Source organism: Ambystoma mexicanum, chromosome 2p (assembly GCF_040938575.1).
Source record: "Ambystoma mexicanum isolate Mex_15411 chromosome 2p, UKY_AmexF1_1, whole genome shotgun sequence".
Lineage (NCBI taxonomy): Eukaryota > Metazoa > Chordata > Amphibia > Caudata > Ambystomatidae > Ambystoma > Ambystoma mexicanum.
In genome coordinates, this window is record NC_090923.1 from 747,750,168 (window position 1) to 747,776,597 (window position 26,430).

Consider the following 26,430-nt stretch of genomic DNA (forward strand, 5'->3'; position numbering starts at 1 on the left):
CCTCTCGGCTGGCACCACTTCGGACATTCCACTCGCGCTGAAGAACACCGCGACCTACAAGGAAGGAAAACACAGGTTAACAAAGGCAAGACTTCGCAGCGCTGCGCATAGCGCTTACTTACCGCATCATAGCGCACTTAATGCGCCAACAACCAGCGGGGCTCAACCAAGCCAGTTCGCCGCGCTGAAGCTCCGCATACCTAAGGGAGAAAAAAGACATTTTAAACAAAGAAAGGTATGCAGGATAGCAACAAAACTAAAGAACAGCAATAACACCTACCTGAACAATATGAAACGGGCCGATGTCGGTGAAGTAACTGGACCGCACTAGCCCATGAAAGACAACGCGCCCCTGCAAAAAAGGAGGATGGAGAGCATGCCTAATTCTACCACAAGGTGAGGAGAGGGCACCAGAGGAACTGAAATTATACAGGGGTTGGAGGGAGGATACTTACCCCAGTCGGTCAGTTTTGAACACAGTCCTCCTGTATTTTCAGTCAGAACCTTCCCCGCAGACCACATCAGGGCAAAGCTGAGCAGCATACCAGCGGGTAACCCGGCTGGGTGGCGTCCCTGTGGATACCAGGTGAGCGTAACAGAACGCAAAGCCTACCATAACAAATCCACCTGGGCGCCATGGAGACATCAGAAATGGACCAATTGGCTCAATTACTAGGAGAGCTTCGTGCTGAGGTTCATTCTGCCCGACAAGAGACTAATGCCCTCCGAAGAGACCTAATAGTGACCAAAGAACGCACTGAAGAGATTAGCAGGCAATACTTGGAATCACAGGCAGGACAGATGCCTCTACCTGGAAGCAATCCAACGATGCAAAACCCTGCCATACCACCCACTCCGGTACAGATCACGTTACCTGGAACAGTGCCCCTGGCACCACCAGAAAGGTTCTCAGGCGACCCACGGAAGTATGCAGCATTCATCAATCAGTGCCGCGTTCATTTTCTTTGTAGGCCTGGAGCATTTCCAAATGACCAAGCTCGGGTAGCTTCTGTTTTATCATACCTGAGTGGTAGTGCAGCAGATTGGTCGGTGCCGTTGGTAACCCATGACGATCCTCTATTACATGACTTTGGGGGGTTCCAGAGAGAAATGGAAAAGCTTTTTGCTCGCCATACCCAGGAACAAGCAGTAGACAATGAACTCTTGTCCCTCCGACAGGGGAATCAGGACTTGTTAACGTACATTGCTACCTTCAACAGACTGGTTGCCGAAGCTAGGTGGCCAGAAAACAAAAGAACCACGTTATTCCATCGAGGCTTACGAGGCGAATTAAAGGACGTCTTAGCCCAGGTGGTTAATCCACCCAGAGACTGTGCAGAATTCATAAATCTGGTCGTGCAGCTAGACCACCGGTTGCAGGACCGAAAGACAGACCGGTCTAAGACGGACCCTCGGACCGTGTATGTTCGACCAAGGGAGAAAACACCCCGTGTACCTGAAAATGCTGTAGAACCCATGCAGATTGGAGGGATACGGCCTCCATTAACAAAACAAGAGCGGGACAAAAGACGACAACAGCTTAGTTTGTATTGTGGGAAACCAGGACATTTCCTGAAGGACTGTCCGGTAAAACCCCCAAGAAGAACAGTCGGGGCCACAGAGAAGGATGAAGCTAAGGAATGGGAAAACTACCATGCTCGACAAACGTAGAGGTCAGTTTGTCGAGTGAGAAGAAAGAGTTGCTGACCTCGCACTTTGCAATACCAGTGATCTTATAACAACCAACAGTCGTCAAGAATGCATGCCGTTGAAGCATACATAGATAGCGGAGCAGTTGGAAATTATATTGATCAAGAACTGGCAGCAAAGATGGGGCTTCCTTTGTGTTCTAAGCCAACTATGGACAAGGTAACCACCGTGGATGTGGCAGAAAGGGCTTCCGGACCAGTAACCCAGTGCACAGCCAGGGTAACCTTGCTGTGCCAGGACGGACATCGGGAGTCTATTTCATTCGATCTCATCAAGGCACCTCAGTTCAGGTTAATACCAGGGATGCCCTGGTTGGTTGCTCACAACCCTTTGATAGACTGGCGGGCACGAAAATGAACCTTCCCCGGTGACTGCTCCCCTGCCTGCTATTACCAAGAGGAGAAACCCGATGTCTGTATCCCCATGACTCCCGCAGCGACAGTATCAACCCTGGGAGCAACTAATACCTTGCCAAGTGAATACCATGATTTCCAGGATGTTTTCAGGAAGGACCAAGCCAATACATTGCCGCCGCACAGGCCCTATGACTGTCAGATTGACCTTGTTCCTGGTGCACAAATCCCTTGCGGCAGGAGCTACGCTCTCACAGAACCAGAAAACCTTCATTTGAAATCCTATTTAGACCAGTACCTTGCAAACGGATTTATCCATCCTTCGAAGTCCCCTGCAGCCAGTCCTTTGTTCTTCGTACTGAAAAAGGAAGAAGACTTGAGAACCTGTATTGACTACCGCACATTGAACCAGATCACTGTGAAGAACCGCTACCCCTTGCCACTTATCCCTGAGATGCTAGACCAAGTTAAAGATGCCCAGATTTATACCAAATTGGACCTTCGAGGAGCGTACCACCTGGTCCGGGTCAGAAAAGGAGATGAATGGAAAACCGCCTTCCGTACTAAGTACGGCTTGTTTGAATATCAAGTCATGCCCTTCGGGTTATGCAACGCTCCTGCAGCATTCCAGTATTTCATGAATGACATCTTAAGGGAGTTAGTTGATGTGTGTGCCTTAGTGTACATAGACGACATCTTAGCTTACTCAGCCTCGGAACAAGATCATGTCAGGCACGTTCGTTCAGTCCTCACCAAGCTCCATCAACATCGCTTGTTTGCAAAGTTTGAAAAATGCTTTTTTCACGTCACCGAAGTAGAATTTCTTGGTTTTATCCTTACTCCAGGAGGCATCAGAATGGACGTGCACAAGGTAGATGCCATTCTGAAATGGCCTTCACCAACGTCTCTGAAAGGGGTATAAAGCATGCTGGGCTTTGCAAACTTCTACCGCCGGTTTATCCCAGACTTCTCTCAGGTTGTGCACCCAATCACAGTACTATTACGAAAAAACAAACAGTTTGCTTGGACCGAAGAAGCAGAAGAAGCCTTTCAGGAACTTAAAAGAAGGTTTACCTCCGCTCCAATCCTGCGACATCCTTGTCCAGACCTCCCTTATGTCGTTGAAACTGATGCGTCCAGTCTCTCGATGGGGGCTGTCCTTTCACAGAGAGACCCGGAAAAAGGCCAGCTACATCCTGTGGCCTTCTGGTCGAAAAAGTTCTCACCTCTAGAGATTAATTATGCCATCACGGACAGGGAACTCCTGGCTATCAAATCTGCCTTTAAAGCCTGGAGGCACTACCTTCTTGGGGCCAGAAACACCGTTTCAGTCATCACAGACCACCGAAACCTGCAATATCTCAAAACAGCCAAGGCCCAGTCCTCGCGCCAATTACGGTGGGCCCTTTTCTTCGCCAAATATGATTATGTAATCACATTTCAACCAGGAGTCAGAAACGGAAAGGCGGATGCCTTATCTCGTATGGGCATAGATGAAATAGTATTCAGCGCCACGATGCTCTCGGGCTGATCGCGCGCTTTAAAAATCCGAATAAATAAATAAATAAATACATTTACAACTCCAGACCCAGTACCTATTATACCTGAAGACAAACTCTTGGGTATCACGACAGCCTTAACACAAGCAGAACTACGAAAAGAAATCCAACAGACCATGAATCCTGATGCCTACCTCGCATGGCAAACTCAAGGAGAACAATATACCATCAAGGACAATCTACCCTTTTTTAGGGATCGCCTATATGTACCCAAGAAGGAATTACAACAGCATATTATTTCAAACTATCACGATTCACTGATCGAAGGGGATCCTGGGATCGCCAAAACCCTAGCTAAGGTGAACGAGACCTTTAGGTGGCCTACCTGGCGTAAGGACGTCATTCAGTATATTCAGTCCTGCGGTGTCTGCGCACAAAAAAAATCACAGAAACAAAAACCATCTGGTCTCCTACAACCATTGGACATTCCTCCAGTTCCATGGCACACTCTTTCCCTTGACTTCATCACTGACCTACCTCCAAGCCTAGGGTTCAACACCATCCTTGTAGTTGTGGACTTATTCTCGAAGATGGCACATTTTATTCTTCTCAAAGGCCTCCCAGACGCAGCCACTTTAGCAAAAATGTTCTTGGAGGACGTGGTTAAGCTACATGGCTTCCCTTCGGTTCTGGTCTCTGATCGAGGCAGCCAGTTTGTTTCAAACTTCTGGAAAAAATGTTGTGCAATGGCGCAGATCGACGTTCGGCTATCTACCAGTCACCATCCCAAAATGGACGGCCAAACCGAGTGAACCAATCAGACACTCGAGCAATATTTACGGTGTATGTTGCACCACGAACAAAGGAATTGGAAAGCCGTACTATGGATAGCTGAATATGCATATAACAATTCTCTGCATTCAAGCATGGGACAAACGCCCTTCTGTACCCTTTATGGCAGACATCCACGTACCTCTGAACTAGACCTTCCAGCCAGCTTGGAAATGCCAGCTATAAAGACTCTACACACAACCATTACTCAGGCTTTCAAAAGGGCAAAGGAACACCTTATTCATGCCAAAGAAAAACAAGAGATTCGCTGACCAACACTGGAAAAAGGCCCCTGATTATCAAGTAGGAGACAAAGTTTGGTTAGCCGCTAAATTCGTACCCATCAAAGGAACCCGGACCTTTCATCCCAGATTCTTAGGACCCTATACCATTAAGGCAATTATCAACCCAGCAGCTGTGAAACTGGCTTTACCACCTAATCTACACATTCACCCGGTATTCCATGTGTCCCTCCTGAAACCAATGCAACCCGGCACACGGATTGGGACACCACCTAAGCCCATACGTGTTGACGGAGAACCAGAATTCGAAGTCAAAGATATCTTGGACTCTAAATACTCTAGGACCAAGCTATATTATCTCGTCGATAGGAAAGGATTTGGACCACAAGATAGATCCTGGGAGCCCAATGAGAATATCCACGCACCACATCTAATCAGGAAATTCTATCTGAAATTCCCAACCAAACCTGGGCCAGACAGAAGGAACACCATGGGAGGGGCCTTAGGGGGGAGTGCTGTCACGACCCTTTCCCAAAACCCCCTCTGGCAAACCCATTGGCCAGGTGGAGTCAGGACTCGGGCCTCTAGAGCCTGGCATCCTCTGCAAAAGCCCTCATGGGGCCAGTCCTGGCGCCTATGGCGCCAGGCTCATACACCATGAAAAAACAATGTGCATGGGAACTACTTTATTGTATTGTCATCCAACATGGAGGCATCCACATAGCTTGGTTCGTAAGAACCAAGCTATGCGGTTTAGTGTTTTGGGTGTGGTAGCCTAGGGACTACTTTTCCTGGACTATTTTGTTGGGGCTATTTAAACCACACCCGAGCAAGACAACACGCTTCGCGTTACTTTGCAGCTTGCAACGTGTGACGCTCACCGTGTCCAGCTATTCCCTCGAACCTCGGAGAAGCAGAACCTGCAAGGAGACAAAAGGAACATCATTAGCAGCAGCATCTTACCTGCAGTCTTCATCTTTAAACGCTCGCAGCTACTGAGAACAGCTTCCTCGAATCTGCACGCCTCCCGGACAGAACGACCTGAAAGAGGAAGATAGAGGCAACATTAAAGAAAGCAGTAGAGACATTTACAAATTACGAACTGCTCAAAAGGCTTACCTGGCTGGTCGCCTCTCGGCTGGCACCACTCCGGACATTCCACTCGCGCTGAAGAACACTGCGACCTACAAGGAAGGAAAACACAGCTTAGCAAAGGCAAGACTTTGCAGCGCTGCGCATAGCGCTTACTTACCGCATCATAGCGCTCTTAATGCGCCAACATTTCCCAGCGGAGCTCAACCAAGCCATTTCGCCGTGCTGAAGCTCTGCATACCTAAGGGAGAAAAAAAGAGACATTTTAAACAAAGAAAGGCATGCAGGATAGCAACAAAACTAAAGAACAGCAATAAGACCTACCTGAACAATCAGGGAAGTAACTGGACCGCACTCGCCCTTGAAAGATAACGCGCCCCTGCAAAGAAGGCAGGACGGAGAGCACGCCTAATTCTACGACAAGGTGAGGAGAGGGCGCCAGAGGGACTGAAATCATACGGGGTGGAGGGAGGATACTTACCCCAGTCGGTCAGTTTTGAACACAGTCCTCCTGTATTTTCAGGCAGAACCTTCCCTGCAGACCACATCAGGGCAAAGCTGAGAAGCATACCAGCGAGTAACCCGGCTGGGTGGCGTCCCTATGGATACCAGGTGAGCGTAACAGCCACCCAATCATGGGAGGTTGGCCCAGTCAAACTTTTTCAGACAAACATGTAGAATTTGGATTCAGTCTTGAATCCCAGGTATCTTTTACAAATATTTGCCAGTTCTGTGCTCTGCAGCCCTGGCCCAGGCTTTCTGGGCTCAAGGTAGCCAACATCATATTTGGATGCATCCTTTTCCATTCATGTAAGGTTTTAGATGTTCAGCTCGTTTAATTCCAAATGTCTGGTAAGTGCACCAGACAGCTTGCCACGCTTTTCAGCTGCCACCCCCTGACCCTGGGTAAAACAACTAACTAAGAAAGTTACTGGCCTATGACTATACTGGCTATTGTTTTGGCACTATCATCCTGCATGGCTAAAGATTTCTCAGGGTGCATGTGCACGACGTAGCACCCGTAGTGATGCCTGTGATGAGAACGTATTAATGGACATGCAGGGGTAACCGTTCAGGACAAGCAAAACGTTCAGGGGGCTCCTGTCTCTGCCACAGTCAGTCTTTCACCCTAACCATGATAATTTAGCTTGCTTGATGGTCCCTTGGTCCTTCTAGCATGTGTTATCAGTCTATCAATAGGTCTCACTAATATGTTGCCTGTGAGGCCTCATGAATTCTCCAAAGCAAGTTTGTTTTTGTTTTGTTGTTGTGCTGCGTTTTTACAGAAATCAGTCTTTTTCCCTTTCACACCAACAGGGATTTCTGTCAAATCTTCACAAGTATTATCTTCTCTCTGTTATTAGTTCTTAATAAATAAGAAAAACATTTTAAAAAGTGATTTAAAAAAAGTATCTCACTATCTGCCTGCAGAATTGTACGTGTAGGAATCTTTGAACAATACCTTTGCTCAAGAAATATTGTTACAAATATGAACATTTTCTATTTCGGATCACTAAGATGTAGATGTTTTCTAGAAAATGGAAATGGACAAAATGTGTACAAAAACATCTGTGTTTTTTTCTAGGCATTTCCAGTACACCGTAAATCTGCATGGAAAGAATGTGGCGGCTGCCTTTTTTACCCTTTCCCATAGAGGAGCAGTAAGGTAATTCTTTCAAGTAACATTAACATTTTGGAATACCAAATGTAAACCAGGATTCCAACATTTTAGTGGGCAATTCTGAAACTGTAATCCTAATTTTTAGTTTGAAATTCAAGTTTGTTGTTGGATGTATTTTTGGTCATCTGGACGCTTGGTAAGTTATCAGAAACATGTATTTGTACTTATTGCTTGATCAGGGGAGAGCAGCACTTGGATCAGAAACAATGTACACACGGACAACATCAGAGAGTAGAACAATACATTTGCATAGTGCTATTTCCAGCAAACACCTGCAAAGTTATGGTGGGTTTTAAATAGCTTGAAAAAAACCCTTCCACCTGAAATAGGAAAGTAGAATAAGTAATCTCAGCTAAGTGCCTAATGCCACAGTGCCACCCAGTACCCATCACTGGAATTTCAACTTCAGTTCAGAGCCATATGAATAATTGCATAATGCATTGTAGGTGGCAGTGTTGGACGAGCTGTATAAAGACTTGTCGGACAAGTGGGACCTGATCCCTCTAGGAGCAGTGTTGTGAGTACCAGCATTAGCACTGTTATCAAGGAGAGGCGCGGTCGACTGTGTCGAAGACAGCAGTGAGTTCAAAGAGGATGAAAATTGAGGAGGGTTTACAGTGGTGAGCAATGGATCGGAGGTTGACATGTGAGTGCCGTGTTTATAGAGTGCTTGGTGCAGAACACAAAGGGAAGGAGGTGGCAGTGCTCATTGGTCTTTCAGGTGATATGGTTGAACGCTACACGTTGGTTTGGAGTATTGAGAAAGCACAGAGACAGGCTGATAGTTGGCAGGGTTATTAGAGTCAGATGAGATTTTCAATAATGTGACAGATACGTTATTTTGCAACTGGCAAGGAAGCTTCCAGAAGCAAGAGGGTTGAAATGGACAGATGATGTAGGGTCAGGTAATTGACGCTGTGTTCTTCATTAATGATCTGGCTAGGATTTTAAGAGGGCAGGCATTTTTCAATTTTGTAAGGCACTGAACTTACTTTTGGAGGGCAATGGGTAAGTTGAAGAGAAAACAAACCACATTTAACAAAACTGGACTTATTTGGCATTGATTGCCTTAAACGGGCAGCTTGCTTTGTCCTACGCAGGAGTCCTGAGCATATCACTGCTTGATTGTCAGTAGCACGAAGGGGTCAGTATTAGCACGCAGCTTGTTTGATGGGTACCACCTCATCAGGAGTGAGTGATTGAGAATGGTTGTAACCAGGAATTAGTAATGGGTGGGGGTGTAGCAGAGAACAAAGAGGATTAAAAAAAGACAAACCTTTTGTGGACAGAAATGTACTGCAGTACAGACAATTTCTTACTTTCTGTCTCTGTACACCAACTACACAACAAAAATCATTTAAAGTGGCACTCCCATGCATCAACCGGGGTACTCAAACATTTTCTTGGGGCCAAAACGTTTGGTTTGGTCCTGCATTTATCACTGGTCACTGCCGAGCACTGGAAGCCCCACAAAAAGTCAATAATTTAGTCCAAGCCCCAAAAAAGTATTAGTTCAAAATCCATTGAGGCAGTAATATTTATATAACATTACATTATTTAAATACCTTCTTATGGGCCTTCGTACAGCCACAGAGGCATTTTCTTGAATATTGCCATCCTCATGGTGGTAATGGCAGAGGATTAACTGAAATACTGCTGGCTATATTTCAGTAAATCTTACCCATTCTTTAAACATTTTATTTTTCAACCATTTCTATCCTCATATTGAAGATGGAATCAGGTTATGTACAATAGCGGTTGATTCTTCTACTGTACAATATTTGATTTTTTTTAATGCAGAAATGTATAAAATCTGATCCTTTTATACTTTACATCGTGAAGGTGGGTAACGGCAATGCCTACGTTTTCACTACTTTACACTTACCACTTTACAATGTTCGAGTAGAACTAGCAGTCTGCCTCCCTTCTGTATAGGTAAACACATTAACATACATAACCTTTACCTCCACCTCTTGGGTGGGGGACACATTGGAGGTATTCCTTGTGACACAATGGTATTTACTGACCACAGCATTCCAAGGAAATAATGCCAGGGCCTGTAATGTAGCCACTAACATAGGCAACATTTATGTTACCACTACACCTGCAATGCAAACTTGAGTAAGGTTTTGGCAGTTATCCCCCATGGAAGCTTGGTTTAGACTAGTGCCAAATGGTTCATTCTCAAGCATGTATGACAAGTAATATTAATAAGAATTGAAAGGGTGCAAAGAGCCACTTATACAGATGTTTTGGAGCTGTCCTACATGTGAGGGACTTCCAGATCGTGTCAGAGAACTATGTGAAGCAACCGCACAGTTAATCCCGGTGGTAAAGGCACAGCCCACGCAGCAGAACACGCACCGGCGCCTGAGCACACCCAGATACACCTGCCTTCGATTCAGGGGATGGGCATGTAGAAAAAGGACAGTATACAGACGCCCATATGGCTGAGGGAGTAACAGCCATATTAGACCACGGCTCATCATTGAGAAACCTGTCCCTGTTTTGCATACTGAACAAGAATGGCTGAATTAAATTTGGGGTTAGAAGATGAGGATCATTGAAACAACGACAATTCTCTGTCTTGGCTCTAAGGCCTGCTTGAAAAATTGATGAGGGAAGCCCACCCGGGATGGGGTCTACCCTCCGATCTATAGGCCGAAACACAGTGCGTCAACATAACACTTTTACATCCTTTGGTAAAAAGATATTGGGACAATGAACATTAGAGATCTCACAGAGATTAAGATAGGCAGGAAAGAGACTGAAACGAAAGACAGTGCAAGGTTGTGTGGCCTATAATCACATATAGAAGTGGAACGTTTGCAATTACACACACTGTCTATGATTGTAAGAACTCCTAAGGAAGAACAGATGTCTCTTTTCTCTGCCTCTGAAGCTCTGATCATAGATGTTTCGGAAATCGACGAACATCTGTAAAACACTGTTACTGGTAAACAATTGAACCTATGGTACAAAATACACGGCAGTATTGTATACTAACCCTTGATGAATTAAATTAACTGACATATGTGAGTATGAACCTGTTCTGTGTGATACATTTTTCTAGCAATAAAATACTCTCCGTAAATGAGGTGTTTGTGAAATAAATAAACAAGTGAATTTTTTTATATATATATATATATATATATATATATGTATAAAACACAGCCACGTTAGTGGCTGTGTAGTTATGGTTAAGTTGCTAATCCCATAGGAAGAACACTTTTTGGGCAGCTTATAACTTCGCTCCCCCTGGATGAATCCACACCAAACTTCGCAAAAAAAAGTATATGGCACACTCTGAATTTTTTTGCAAAGTTTGGTGAGGTTTGGTCCAGGGGGTGAAAAGTTATAGTGGGAGTCCCAAAATGCCTTTTTTTTTCCTAAAGACTGAATGAGGGAAAAACTTTGCGCACGCCTTCAGCTCAAATCGCTGGACGGATTTTCACCAAATTTGCGGCAGGAGCAGCGGCTTGGTCCCGAAAGTGTGCTTTTGTAAATTTGGTAAAAATCCGTCCAGTACTTTTTTTTTTAAAACGATCAAAAAGTAGGTCTAAAAAAATGTGTGATATCTGTCTGCTCCGCGGACACACTTCCCTGTTCGCTCCGCGGGCAAGGTATCGATTGGCTAATCGCTCGCGTCATGTCTGCGGACATGTGACGCTTTCGCTGATTGGATGGTGAAGAGCGTCAGATTGTTCTGATGCGCCCGCCATCTTGGATCCGTGTTTTGGTGTCCGCGGACATCGCGGCAAAAACATATTAAAAAACACAACATTGCACTTGTTAAACTTATCAAATACTGTCTGGGGAGGTGAGGGTTGATGAGAATGGGATGGGATATGACAGCAAGAAGCAAAAAACTGGTGTTTGTTTTGTCACGAAAGTCAGACGGTACATTTGGAGGTGTTCCACAATATAATGTGCCTAAAGTACAGGGGAAGGACTATGTGTCTGTGTTAAAATGTAATTTAAATAATAATGGATTGACTGCCGCCACCTAGAGTCTGGCATCTGAGGCAGCCAGCTGCACTGTCTGATGCAAAGAGCGGCCCTGCACGTGTATGAGGATAACAGTTCTTATGGCGTCAGTGGGGAAAGTTGTTGCAAAGTGAGAATGTATTTTGATTCTGAGTGAAGGTCACCAGCTTTGAATTTTTGGTTGCGAGCTAAGGAAGCCCACGCATGGAACACACAGTATAAGGTTCAATTGTTTTTTTACCTTGAGAAAAAGGGACCATTCCGTAAGGAATGCAATGAGAGGAGGTTTGTAATAATGAAGATTTGATAAGGTTATGCATTCCAAAAGTGTGTAACGAACATGTAAATTCAGTTCATGAAGAATCTTTGGTGCGAACGCAGTGGCCGTTACGGTCTGACTTACGCCAAGAGAATGGAAATGGTGAATATAATGTAAGTTTGATTTTGACGATTGTATACCGGAACGAGCATTAACTTATTATCTGAAGATTATTTTTGGGTTACATTCCATTTGTCTGTTCTGTGTTGCTTATTGCAATGTAACGCAAGTACTATCTTTGTGTGTAGTTGTCTTTTTTTTACATGGTTATGGGGAGTGCAGCATCGAGTTGCATGTAGACCATCACTAGGTTCACCCAGGTTCAACGCTAATATTTCATTAAAATGTCATGTATGACCATATCGAATTGTGTATCAGTTTCCACATTGTTTTCTCTTTGTTGAGATTGTTTGATGTGTGTGCTAATCGTTAGTTTAAACTCTATGCCAAATTAATAAGTCAATAGATAAACTGTAATAAAGTTCGGGTATTGAGACACATTTTCTGTTGTTTTTTCGAAACAGATACATTCTGTCTTTCTGCGATTGTCATAGATTCCAGATGCCAAATGACGGCTTTTTTAATTGGCAGCTGCACATAGTTGTCAACGCCTGGATCACAGTGACTGTTTTTTGGGACGATCGCCCAGGGCCCATGTGCCCATACGCTGTACTAGCGATTAGGAGTAACATAACATCCTTTATGGTGGTCTAGGCCCAAGTTGATGCAGAAGCCCTGGAATTCACTGTGCGACCCAAGTGGTTCTTTTATCGAAAACAAACACCTTGTGTATGCAAAAAGAACAACTTGTGCCTCACGATAAACATTTTGGATCGCGACCGAAGAAACAAATTTGCAATTTGATTGAATATGGAAATAGTCAGATGTTCTTGGAGCGTTTATTGTGAAATAAAAGTACTTTACAAATTGTACAGTGTTATTGTTTTCTTTTAAAGTACGGTTTAATATTCCAAATTGTGACGTGCTGTGTTAGTCGATGTGTGTTGATTTTCGGGTTCTGCGTCACGTCACGTAGGTGATTATGGGCGCCTTTGGCTATGCTGAAGAGGAACGTCACAGAGAAAGGTGTAGAATATCACTAGAGTTGGTGATGTGAGGGTCAGGGGCGGGGCATATGATTTAGTGACGTCAGGGCAGTTTACCTTGGGCAGATGCAGCAATGGATAAGAATAGCAGCAGATGGACGCGCCCTGCTGCCAGATTTCGTATGTTTTTAAAAGAGGAAAAGTGAGGTAAGGTGAATTGGAAATGTTTGCGATAGATCAACGTATATATAAAAATACATGGCCGAACCCGCGGGACAATAATATTTTCTGAGCATTGCACTTGTGAAACTTATGAAATAATGTCTGGGGAGGTGAGGGGTGATGACGATGGGTGGGATAATTTACGTGATTTCGAATGAGTTTACAAAGTTTGGTGGGATTTTGTGCAGAGTTTATATGACGATTCTATGTGCATTCATTTGACAGTTTTGAAAAAATAAAACGTGGGTGGATTTCCAGCAAACTTGCGTAAGGCGCATTGGCACGGATCTAAAAGTATGGTTTTGCAAATGTGGCAGTGTTTTCTTATTTGACAACGGAGTTAAACAAAATAGCGGTATAGCTTTAGTGACTGAGGGGTAACCTGTGGCCATGGGCAGTGGCCAGATTGTCCGGGTCATGGAATAAGGTCACGATCGAGACAATCTGGCAACTGGCCATGACCAGAAGGGACAAGTAAAAATCTTTGTTAAATGGAGGTTATGGTTCCAAGTAAAACCGAAAAACCCCTGAAATTCGCCAGTTTATGGTAAGCTAAGCAACCATAACTCGTGCCACCACCGTGCACTGCTAAGACTAGCACCCAGGACATCAAAGATGACATCACAAATATCATTGATGACATCACTGATGACATCACATGTCTAGCCCCTTCTTTTTTGTTCACTGCTATAGCTAGGCCAGGTGGGTTTATTTACTGACAGTCAGAAACGTAACTTTCAAAAGGTATTACATTTATAGATATTGCTATTCTCACATGTTTTTACACTACTTTCCTTAGAATTTAATCGCATCTCATGATGTACATATATAGGGGAAGAAGCAGGCCTGAAACACAGCAATCATTTTTGTACATGAATACAATCATGTAGATTATACACAGTTGCTAATGATACTGCCTCTTGTTTGCTTACTTTACTCTCCATATATAAGCCCCATATGTGTGTGCATTGTAGTCTATGTTTTGTGTGTATTAGTAGAAATATGTACTAATTGATGCATTATTAGCTACTTAGTACATGTTTCACAGTACGGAAAGGTCTGATACAGAAGCATTCACCGTTTTATTATATAACTTTGGCAAATTACAAATATAGCACCTCTGTGGTGTATGCTGCAGCCAATACCTACATTTCTGTATGAGTAGGTTCCTGTACTAGAAAGAACACTGCAATGGAATGTTCTTTAGAACACTACATTGCGTGATGAAGTATGTACTTTATTACACATCTCCCGATAATCACGGATACTTTTTTGCCAACATTACATTCACAACCCCTTGTATGAAAGGTAAATGCACATGTGATGTCATCAGTGATGTCATCAATGATATTTGTGATGTCATCTTTGATTTCCTGGGTGTTAGTCTTAGCAGTACACGGTGGTGGCGTGAGTTATGGTTGCTTAGCTTACCATAACTGGCGAATTTCAGGGGTTTTTCGGACAAACAATAATAGCCGATAACTGCCGACACGAATATCAACAGACCAGGGAACGAATAAAGGGTCCCAAACCATTGATGCGTTTCATATAAAATATATATATGTATATATATATTTTATATGAAACTCATCAATATATATATATATTTTATATGAAACGCATCAATGGTTTGGGACCCTTTATTCGTTCCCTTGTCTGTTGATATTCGTGTCGGCAGTTATCGGCTATTATTGTTTGTCTAAAGCATTTAAATAACGGGAGAAGGAGGAAGTCTGCGATTCTTGTATATGATGATGCTGTCCTACATGGAACACTGTGAAAAAAGTAACTGTGCTGATTTGGCACATTCATCCAGTAACAATGACAACAAGCGTGATGGGATTTAAATAATAAATCACAGAATCTGGAGAACTTAAATACATTTTTAGAAAGCGGTTTTAATATTGTGCATTTTTAAAAAAAATTGTGCCCATACCACGTTTGAGTCATTAACTGTCATTGGGTGGCATTAAATGGACATTTGAGAGAAACATCCCAGTTCCTAATCTTTAAAAGTAAACTGAAAACCCATCCGTTTGCATTTTATAACTATGCTTAGACATTTCCTTTCACTAAGTGGACCCATGGGTTTCCCCCAGCTATAGCGACCAGAGGCCACTTGTGGCGATGCAGTGTGTTACCAAACTCTGCGCTTAACATAAGAATTGAACTTGCGCTCGAGATATGATGGCAGCAAATTGACATATGAGGTCTGCACCTTAGCAGCAAATTGACATACGCGGTCTGCACCTTACGTATCGTGACTATAACTTGCATAAGACATTAACTGCTTTTACTGGGGCATTTGAGCCTGCACTTATCATATTACAACCCTTTTTCTGTATCCCTGGATGCTGAGGGGATGTGCTGTGTTACGGCACCTGTACCGGAGAGGATCCATCTTTACCAATTGTGGTAAACCACCTGAATCCTTTTGTATCTAACAGCAGGGTGCGGGTGGCGTGTTCCACTTGGAGTATAGATGGGCTCTTCAAGTAACGTATGTCTCTGTGACTTACAAATACTCTTACACAGGATGTTGGCAGAGCATAAACATGAAACTAATATGTACAAATTCACTTGAAGAGAACAATGGCTTTTGATATTCTCCTCCCACTTCCCTTTCCTCTTATCAACACACCAATTCCTGCAGCCCTCTCCTGAGACAGTATCGTTCTGGCAGATCCTTTCCAAGTCTTTGATCAGTAATGGGGTGGGGAGGCCATGTCCTCGTCTCTGCAGTGACAGTCTCCCACTCCACTTTTTAATAATAGCAAAACACTGGTGAGATAACAAGGGAGAAGAAACATGGAGTCTGTGCCCAAAAATAAATGGGACTTGTCAGGAAGGTATGGTATCAAACCGGGAAGACCGACACAAGTGATCACAGTTCAAGGGTGTTTATTGAATTTCAATGGGTTGGTTTAACACCTATCTAACCATAAATCTAAGGATGGAAGCAAGTTACCACCATCAAATAATAACTTGGTCCTAGTGGAGTCTCAATCAGAATAAAAGGGCCTATACTAATAAACCCATTGCCAATCCGTACTTCTAAATACAAATAGTGTGGGACAACAATGCATGCAAAAAGAAAAGTGATATGTTAGGATAGTTGATCAGTTAGCTTCCCTTACCAACGTTTTCAGCACGGGATAAGACGGCATGCTCGAGCTTGCATACACTCTGGCTTCTCTGCCACAAAGATACAGTTCAAAGCATAGATATCGGGCCCTTCTGCCAAAGTTTCTCCCCCAATAACAGTATCTTATTGCAGAGGGCCTGATGTAACAAATAAGCACCAAAGTTATTTTATTATCAGGATTTTCAGATTCACAAGTTCTCAGGTCCACTGTTCACCATGGGTCTCCCTCCTTCAATCTCAGACCCTCTTTTAACACAGTGTTCACAATTGGTCTCCCTCGATCGGGCTTGGACCACGGATCCCCCTTGTTCAGGCTAGGACCCCTTTTTCACAATGTTCACAATTGATCTCCCTCGTTGGGCTCAGACCATGTAAACTCACTTTCTAAGCTTTCCTCTTTGTATAAAAAATCAATGGATTTTGTTTAAACCGTCGCAGGACCTCTACGATTCACTTCATTTCTCACTCAAATTTTTTACCTTCGCTTCTGCCATTTCTTGTCTGGATACCACAGAGACCTTCGATTGAGCACACATCCGGTGCCGAACAACTCTGTCACTGGTATTGTATCTTTCTCTGTTAAAATTCAAACATCCATCAGCAATTAAGCTTTCCTCACGTGTTTCATCACACGCATTACCAATCTTCGTTCTTGCGCTCTTTATTCAATGTTGCCGCTTGCAACGGCTTCAACACAATTCGGTCTTGCAATATGTCCTCCCAACTCACTGGCTGTGTTGATCTCTTTGGCGCTGCTTTGATCCTGGAACCAAGGACAGTACCACGGAGGCTGATGTTCCTCCCCGACTCAATCAGCCATGCAGGAGGGTCCTGGGTATCTCCCACACACAATGCAGGATTCTTCAGTGTGGTTTCCTGACCTTACACTTTTTAGTTTGAAAGATTCTGGAAAGTAATGGTTTCTCGCCGGAAAGGTCAAGGGCATCGCCCTCATTGCACACCCTTCTTCGTTTGCTGTCTTTCCCCTCATTCAGCTGCCGCATGGAAAATGCTGTTCCTTTGTCTGCTTTGCCTCGCTCAGAGTGTGCCCTCGTGCTCCACCTTTTATCTGTGTGGGGAAGCTTAATGGAAGTCAGGTGTGAGTGGTTACAAGTCCTTGCCTGACCATAGTAGTGGGACATGTCCGGTACAATGCTCGGGTGTGAGTCTGTTTTCTCCCAGAGCGGGCTGTCTGTGTGTATTTGGGAAGGGAAAGGGGCGGGGGGTAAAGTTCCCGAATATACGACCGGTTAGGATGGGGTAAAGGTGTTAGAGGGAGGGGGATACCACGTCTCACCATCAGGTTTCCCACTCGCAATCCCCGAAGACTCCTCACCTAGGTGATCCTCCTGCACTCGTCAACCCCCCGGATCTGGATCCAAAGGTGATGGCCCATGCCCTGACCACCTGAGAGAGAGAGACCCACGGGGACTAGCGGGTGAGACACCTTTTGGTTCTTGCAGCCTGCAGGCTTACTGATAGCTTGGCCCGTAAAATAATGGGGCACATTTAAAATATTCGTTTCTGGGAACATTAAATTACACCTTAGTTGAAGATGAGTCTTCCCTTCAAATTTGGGGACTCGGACTAGAAAAAAACTCTCAAACCAGATGCTCTGGGTGACCGTTCTCCTCATATAACCTCAGACGGGCACACAAGACACTCCACTCCATCATGCAACCAGACAGCCTCTTGTCCGTGCATCGCCGCATAACAATGGGCTCTGATGCTCTATGCAACGCTACCACCCCGATCCAGTGAAGACTCGAAAAACCTCCTTGGACATGGTCTGTTTTCCTTACTGCTTTGTTGATGGCTCACCAGCCAGGACCGTTAGTGCAGCTCCGTGCAGGAATCTGAAGTCCCAGAAATGGGACCTTAAGACACAACCTGATGGACTACCTGAACAAGCTGGCTGGTTATTAGTAGCTGCCAATTTCCAAACATTAAGCACTATATATTTTATTAGTAGCTGCCAAAGACCCTCTGCAGTGTTTGGCTCAGAACTGACACAGGGTACCATTTTCTTTTCATTATTACAGTTAGTTTCAAGTTCTGGTACCAGACTAACAATGGTCAGGCCTGCAACGAGGTTTCCCTCTCTTTGCCAGGGCTGCACTCAGGCTCACTGAGTATTTGTTGTGACCAAATGGTGACATGGGGGTTCCAGTATGATGACGGTAATTGGACATGTGAGTCTGATATTTCATTTGGTGGCTATATCATGCATAGGAGACATTATCTGGGATTACTCCAGTATTGAGAGACTGTGCTTGCATAGTAGTCCAGCACCTACATATGTAAGGCTGCATTTTTAAAACAAGAACCTTGGTGTCAACGCAGACAAATGACTCAATTCACATTCAAATCTTATGGCTTTAGCAATTATTTTTTCAATACCTGTATTCTTCTGTTTTTTTTTTTAAACTTTTTTTTTTTTTTAAAGAAAACTTTTCTAGTTGTTCCCACTTATCACATTTGTCTGTGGCAGAACAAGTTATTTATGAATGTCTGCCTTCATCCTGAAGTCCATGGTATAATAAATACACTTCAAAGGTTTAGAAAGTTCTGAACTCTATGGCACCCAAATGCCCTAACTTCAGGACCTCTGAATTCCAAGGTCCGGACCACTGATCATAAACCTGTTAGATCCCCAATCAAAAGGATCAGAAAGCTGGACTTCCGTGCCTTCACTTCTAGGTCATGTGATTTGTGCTATGAGGTGCAGGGAGGGATGACATTATAGCCCAGAACAAGGCTCGAAGACCTTGGAGAGGTGCCGGCCTGTCTGGGAGCGAGAGATGTGTGTGAGTTAGTATGACCTCTGCTTTCCTACCAGACTCCGGTCTGCTCGTACCAGGTGCACTGTTACGTAGATAGAGATGTGTTTTTCAGTTTGCAATATGTTTGCTACTTGACCGCCTACTGACCGATGACGACTGCAGCATCACCCATATGGAAGAAGCTCGACGGACGAGGCTGGGACCAATGGCCTGGCATCCCCTATGGAGCAGGTAACCTATGTGTAGGGTCACACCAACCAGCCGTGCAGGTTTCTACTGTATATAATGTCACTGATGAAGCTGTGTACCTTCTCAATGTGCTTCTCATGCAGATTGTGGTGTACGTTCCGCGATAGCAGAGTTCTTTGTTGTTGCTTTTCACTTTTGTGTGGAAATAAACCTGGTGCAAAAGGAGTGGGCTGTGGTCGGAATCTGCTGCTATTGAGTCTCATTAAAGAGGAAGAGCCTAAGGGCCGATTGTAAAATCTATTTAGCCTGCATTTACATAGAACAAGCTTTTGACAGCATTAATGGAGACCGTTTGTGGGAGAAAATGACCATCAGTGGATGTCCAGAGGATCTCCCACCTTCATGTTCCCCAAAGATCAACGTTCATATGACGGGATGACTTTTGTATGCCGATGATTTGGTTATCTTAGATGGACCCTGCATGGTCCACAAAAGACACTGGATATCCTGCAAAGGTACATCTAACAGAATGGCCTGAAAATCAATGCCAATAAAACCAGAATTATGATCTTGGAGAACCAAAAGGGACGATGGATCTAAATTGCTAAACTGGATCCTGAATAAGTATATAATCTCACCACTTTTGTCCATAAAATAGCTAGGGGCAATAAATAATAAGTGCAAGCGCCTGTGAAACCCCATGGAAAGAACACCTAGAGGGTAAAATAAAAAAACTAACTGTTCAAGGCGTATTGATTGCACGGAAATATGGAAAGTTTTCGTTGCTGCCACTACTACAACCAGAAAGTGACACCTGCCCTTACCTACGCTGCTGAAAAGCCTGTTTCGGTTTGCCATGGGACAGATGAGACCGATTCTACGTTTCCCCAATGCGGTACCGGTGCCTTTTATCCTAGTATGTAAGGGTAGTTTGGAAGTCCCTGCTTCTTTTTGGCAAATGATTGTCCACCTCAATATTAGATCTTTTTGACAAACAGTCATAACCCCTGATTGGTCTTTGAAGATAAGGCTAGATATCTGGGATTAACTATCGACACGCTAATCCCACTCATGTAAAAAGGATGCTTTGGGATTATGATTGGAGAGAGACGGAACTAAAAAGAGTAAATTCTAAAGTGCACACTCTCAAAAAAGCTTTCTGCGTCATTCAATATGACCCTGACATACCTTAAAAGATTCCTCAGCATAAAACACAGAGACCTGTTCCTTAAATTTTGGTTAAATATTCTACAAACACAGACCACATTATGTAGATATGGACTGACCTCAGGAGCCGGAAACTGCAGACTGGGTTACGTTCAAGTGGAATCCTTGAATCATCTAATCTTGTTCTGTCCTTCTACAAAATTTGGACTTGACGCAGAAGCCTGGTGGGAGGCCCTTCTTGGGGGAGAAAATGTAGGACTAACACATGCATTCGTGACATTTTTGGAGGTTCTATTTTTAAAGAAATTCAAAGAATGAATAGTTTTGTGATTGTGATAGGCAAATGTTGGTAATTAACTAAATGCCAAGAATTTTTTAAATAAATTAAACCTGGCTATTCTTGCAGGAGCTGTATTGGGCCTTTTTCCCCTAGTGGGATGTATTTTTTCTGGTGTGAGCATCAAGAGGCTTTCTGACATTTGGTGACCTCAACGTGATCCCTGCGACAATGGAGGCTGCCAGGCCGCTTCTCTGAAGGGGCTGCACCCACCTACAGCGACCAGTCCCAAGCTTGCAAACTGCAGAGGTGTGCAGGAGCCACTTTTACTGTGTTCCTGTCCGCTCTTTGGAGCTGGCAAGGCTTTGGGAAAGTGCTGGTTGTTACTGGGAACCCATGATGGAGGAGCTCAGGTGAACACACAGACGTGAGTACACCCCTTAAGAGGGATAACGAGGGGCATGGTGTGTGGGGGAGTGTTATGTATGAATGAAGGAGTTGTGTGCTAAAATCACGTGGCGAGATTTATTTCCATTATTATTTTCGGTAATTTAAGAGGATTTTATGGAGGAAAAATAAAGAGTGTAGGGAGCATTCCCGAGTGAGTCAAGATGATGGCACCATTAGTTTTGTGACAAGGAGATGAAGGAACAAATTAGGAGCTCGGCGTCATTAGTGAGCTTGGTGGAAGGTAGTGATTGTTTTAGCTTGTTATTTTAACTTGTTTGTGTCTTATGATTTCTGTGTAAGAGTCGGAGGCCAGAGGTGGGCCAGTGTTGATAATTTGTTTTGAGAGCATGTAGTGTGATAGCATGTGTGAGCCTGTGAAAAGGGGGAGGAGGAGGAAGTGTTGATAGGGGGTAAAAGGGAGCCAGGGATGGTGGACTGTTAGTGACTTTGGTGATAAGTGTGTGCAGCGCATAATTACAAAGGTTGGGTTTTGAGCATGCAAAATCGCAAAGATGAGAAGGGGGACACCATTGGAGTACATGTATAGAGCAAAACCAATGTACAGGGACACAAAGTATCACAAACAATGGGTGATGGAGACACAAGGAGGGATGCCCCGCTCCTGGCCAGAGCAGAGCTCCCACAATAGAGGGATCTTCGATCACATGAGCATATTCTTAGCTGCTAAGTATAAAGGTAAACCGCTTCAAAAGAGATCTTGAGATCTTGGACCTGTGGAAGATGATGGAGGATATGGAGGACACTGATGTAGGGGGACTCTGAATATTGAAGGGTCCACCGTAGATGCAGGGTCCGTGATAACTCAGGTGAGACTGTGCGCTCCCGCACACAGGGCTTTACCCACTCGCCACTTGCCTAGCCATGGGATATACAAACCCGACCTATGCGCCTTTTTTCCGGCTAATGCCCGACCTCCCTACATACCAACACTGAGTGGTACCCTGCCACAGGACAGCAAGGTGCAGAAGGAGTTAGAAGAGGCACTGGAGGCTACGTGGGTAGAATTGGCTCGATTGAGGGATGCACAGGAAGGGGGTGGAAAGAAGGGGAATGGGTTTAAATTAATTAATGGATAGCAGGAGATCTTTGTTCAGACTATACAGCTCGACCACAAAGGATGTGCACATTCAGAATGAGGGAGGTGTCGACGGGTGAGCAAAGAGTACGTGGTACGGGACAGTAAGGTCTGACAGGGAGGCGGACCGAGAGTTAACAGAAGATGAGTGGGATCCTGTGGATGAGTTTGAAGATAATGAAGTTGATGGCAAACGGCAGAGGTCATGACACGGGTGGAAAGTTTGTGGTGACCTCGGTTGAGAAACAGGTTTGGCCGGGTGGCAGTAGCAAGGAAAAAATGGAAGTGTCGGACTCAAAGAAGGGAGGGGTGCAGGTACCCAGATGCCGTTGTTGCATAAAGGCCTAGGCAGGACACACTATGTGCCCTGAGCACAGATGGATACGAATAATTTGATTAAGATGCTCCCGCCACTTACTGGGCTGGGAAATGGATCTATGCCCTTCAAAAGCAGACAGCTGGGATTCCTTTAGCTGTAAGGGATATGAAAGGTTTGCTTGTCACCATAGTGGGGGACCAAGCTGGAGACGTGTGGGTGAAGGAGGGGTATCCCGGGGTAAAGGTAGATGATGACGCGCCCTTTAATAATATTAGAGCCCAGGTATGGGACGCGCTGCGGCAAATGTATTCTGACATGCCAGACCTGCAATCTGTCATGCAGTACACTATGGGGGACGATGAGGACCCCACGCTATACATTATCAAGGTTCAGGTGAATGTGACCTGCAGAGATGGGGGACCGGTGGGAGCGATCGGTTCCTCTTTTCTATTTTGTTATTAAAAGGGGTTTACCCAAGGAAGTTCAGGAAGTGCTCGACAAAATAGTGGGCGTTTAAGTGAAACGGTGGGGTGAGATTCAAACAATAATTATACACCATTGTAAGAGGATAAAGGAGCGGGAAAAGGAAATGGCCAAGAGGCTGCAGGCTGAGGAAGCGATACTAGTGCAGAAAAAGCTAGCAGTTGATGGGGTGGAATTATCAAGTGCGCAAACTGAGGTGGCGCAGCAGACCTCGAAACCCCCAGAGGTGAGAATAGCTGCATTTTGGCCTGGAGGAGGACAAGGACAGTGGGGAGGTGGAACTCTGTACCAGTGGCAGCAAGGAGGTCAGCAGCACGAGAGGGGCGAGTTCAGAAGGGGAAGCAGGGGGATTTGGAGACATGGGGGCTTTGAGGAGCAGGTATGGGTCCCTCGCAATGCTGGAGCTGTGAGAAATGGGGGCATTTTGCAAGGGAGTGAAGGATCGGGCAGGAGGCAACGCATATATCAACTGTTGGCCACTGCCCCAACAACAGGTACAGCTCTCGTGGCCAACTGCCATACCCTGCAAGATACATCAGGCCTACATTCAACTGCCACCACGACCCCCAGGTGCACAAATTTGTTGGGTTGAGACACGTTGAGTATGTTGAATATGACAATCTCCTTCACAGACCACAGAGTAGTGTGTACCACCCCGGGCATGTGTGTCAGTGTGTCATAAGAGCGATTATCATCATAAATGCAAGGGGAGAGGAGCCAGTGGTTTGCGGAATTCCCATCGACCCGGACATGTTTGTGTATGGCATAACAACGCTTCTTAAGGCAGTAAGGCTTGTTGGCGAGTGCATCAGATTTAATTTTTCGGCCTGTGGTAACACTTGAATTGGTGGCAGGGGCAATACTGTCCTTGGACTTAGTCTAGTGGTGTCAACCAAAAGGATTTGGTAATTGGAACTGACTCTGAAGGGTGTAAATGGCGCACAGTGTTGTACAACAATCCTACAATGCATCTCAAAGAAGTGACTGATTTAGACTTGTTTGGAGATAGACGAGATGATGGTGAGATTGTCCTAGCAATTTCTATTCCTTGTGATATTATGGTGCAGTATCGAAGAGTACAGTGTCCTCTGATGGCTCAAGTAGCACAGTCCCCCTTCACTTAGACAGACTTAGAGCAGGTCCCTGAAAGGCTCTGGACAACAAATGCCCACGATGTTGGGCTTTTAGGAGTGACCAGAGTTACAATAACACTCGCCGTGTTGGCATGAGTAAGGCAATATCCTTTATCAAGAGAAGCAGAGGAGGCGATGCAGGACACTATCGTGGCCTTACTAAATCGGGGGATAATTGTGCCATCTACCTCCCCATGCAACATGGAAATATTCATGATTTGTGCCCTCTTAATGACATTGTACAGGCAGAATTTCCAGTGGTTAAGAACCCTGCGACAACACTTTGTAACATCCCTAAAGAGGCGACCCACTTTATTGTGGTGGATCTTAAGAACGCCTTATTTTCTGTCACTTTGCACCCTGACTCACAATACCTCACCACGTTTACGCATGGGGGGTGCCTTTTGAACACACAAGAGTGAGAGTCCCCCAGCATTTTCAACACGATATTACATGCCGATTTAGGCAATATTCAGGTGCCTAGTACAATCATTCAGTATGTTGATGGATTTACTAATGTGCAGTGTCAGCGAGCACCAGTGCAGGCAGGATTCCATAACACTCCTACAACTCTTGGCTCACTAGGATACAAGGTTGATAAGGCTAAATGACAATACTTCCCCGAGGAGGTACTCTACTTGGGTCAGCTGATTTTGGTGAATGGCAAAAGAAACATCCCTGATCGTGCCGTCTCTTTTCATGCCATTCCACTGCCCAAAACAGTGAAGGAAATGCTAACATTCTTGGCACTCTGCAATCATTGCAGGGCATGGATACGTGACTATACGGCACACACCAGGCCTCTTTTACAGGCCCTCAAGGAAGCACAAAAAGGGGACAACAAAATAGTATGGACGGATGGCATGCTCACCAATTTCAATGACCACAAGGAGGTCATATCCACTGCACCAGTGAAAGCGACCCCATACTACACACAAGAGTTCTAACAGGCAACAAATAACCGCGGTGCTGACACAAAAGAGCTCCATGGGCCACAAGTCAATCCCCTATTACAGTGGTGTGCTAGATTCAGTAATGCAGGGCCCATTTGCATGAGAACAAGCACTTGCTGCTGCTGCATTTGCCATTGAAAAGAGTTCTACTATCGTTATGGGTTGCTCCGTAACATTGTACGTCGAGCATGCAGTGTTTTCAATTCTAGAATGCTTCAAATCCACACTGACCATGGGGGCGTCTGCATACAAGATTGTTATGAAGCGCATGCATCCATTGTGTGATGCAAAACAGTCAACCCTGCTACCTTTCTGACAGAAATGTGCTCTGTCGAAGACTTAGCAAACCACAACTGTGTAACTTTTGACGGAGAGGAAGATGATACTCCAAAAGCACATGAGACTGCTCAAGGGGAGGGCGGTCCTCTTGGTTGATGGGTCAGCCACGATTGATCAGGACACAGGCTTGGGGCACACTGGTGCACAGTGGTCTGCCTAGTGTATCTAGAGTATGAAATCTAAGTGTACAAAACATTACTGATGCATTTTTCGGCCCAAGCAGCAGAGCTAATAGCGCTTATTGAAGCACTACTAGTATCCCAGGGCTGCAATGTGACAATCTATTCTTATTCAGCATATGTCACCATCACAGTGCATGCAGGCCTCGCCGAGTGGATAAGGAGAGCTGATGGGTCTCCTGTTCAACATGTCGCATTGTTGGATAAACTCACTCTTGCATTGTCCCAATAATCTGCAGTGGCAGTCGTAAAATGCACCGCCCACACTAATAACATAGATGAGGTCTCGCTCATTAATGCTGCTTTGGATGCAGCGGCAAAAGCGGTAGCATATCTTACAGTGCCACAGGTTTCAGAGTACCCTGTGCTAACACTCAACACTGAACAATTGCCAGCACCATACAATGCCTTACCAATTGCACAGTTGATTGAGTTACAGAGACGGGCACCATAAGAAGAGAAAGAGCTTTGGTGAAGAGAGGGTGTAAACAGTCCCCAACCGATTTTGCTATGGAGGCAAGAGATATCTGGGAAAGCAGATATGCCACAGGAGTCATTGCTAGTCTCATTCGACCAGTTACACCATCCTTCGCACATTTCTAAAGAGCACATTGCAGCATACAAACAGAAGGACTGGATTTGTCCCCAATTTACAGGAGAACTTGACTAACATGGCCATACATTGTCAAAGTTACAATACAGGCCTTACACTAAGAACTATCAGAGGCACCCTGCCCCAACCTATTGGGCCGCTCAGCGAACTGCATATTGATTTATGTGGGCATAGGCAAAAGGTGCAATTGATCTCTTTACCTTATTGTGGTCATGTCCCTTCTTGCGGTGGATGGAGGCGGGACTTTGTGCACATCCAGATGCCAAATGCACCGCCACATTTTTAGTGCGTGAAGTTTTTCCTCGATGGGACGTGTGCGATG

General features: G+C 44.8%; 1 protein-coding gene across 2 annotated transcripts in view; it reads left to right on the forward strand.

Annotated features, from left to right (window-relative positions):
- The window catches only part of DMAC2 (distal membrane arm assembly component 2), a 326,013-nt gene that overhangs the window by 128,141 nt on the left and 171,442 nt on the right, over positions 1-26,430 (forward strand). For both annotated transcript variants that reach the window (XM_069644383.1, XM_069644382.1), the window contains exon 3: positions 7,313-7,393. In XM_069644383.1, the coding sequence (XP_069500484.1) occupies positions 7,313-7,393 (81 nt within the window). The remainder of the gene's footprint in view (positions 1-7,312; positions 7,394-26,430) is intronic.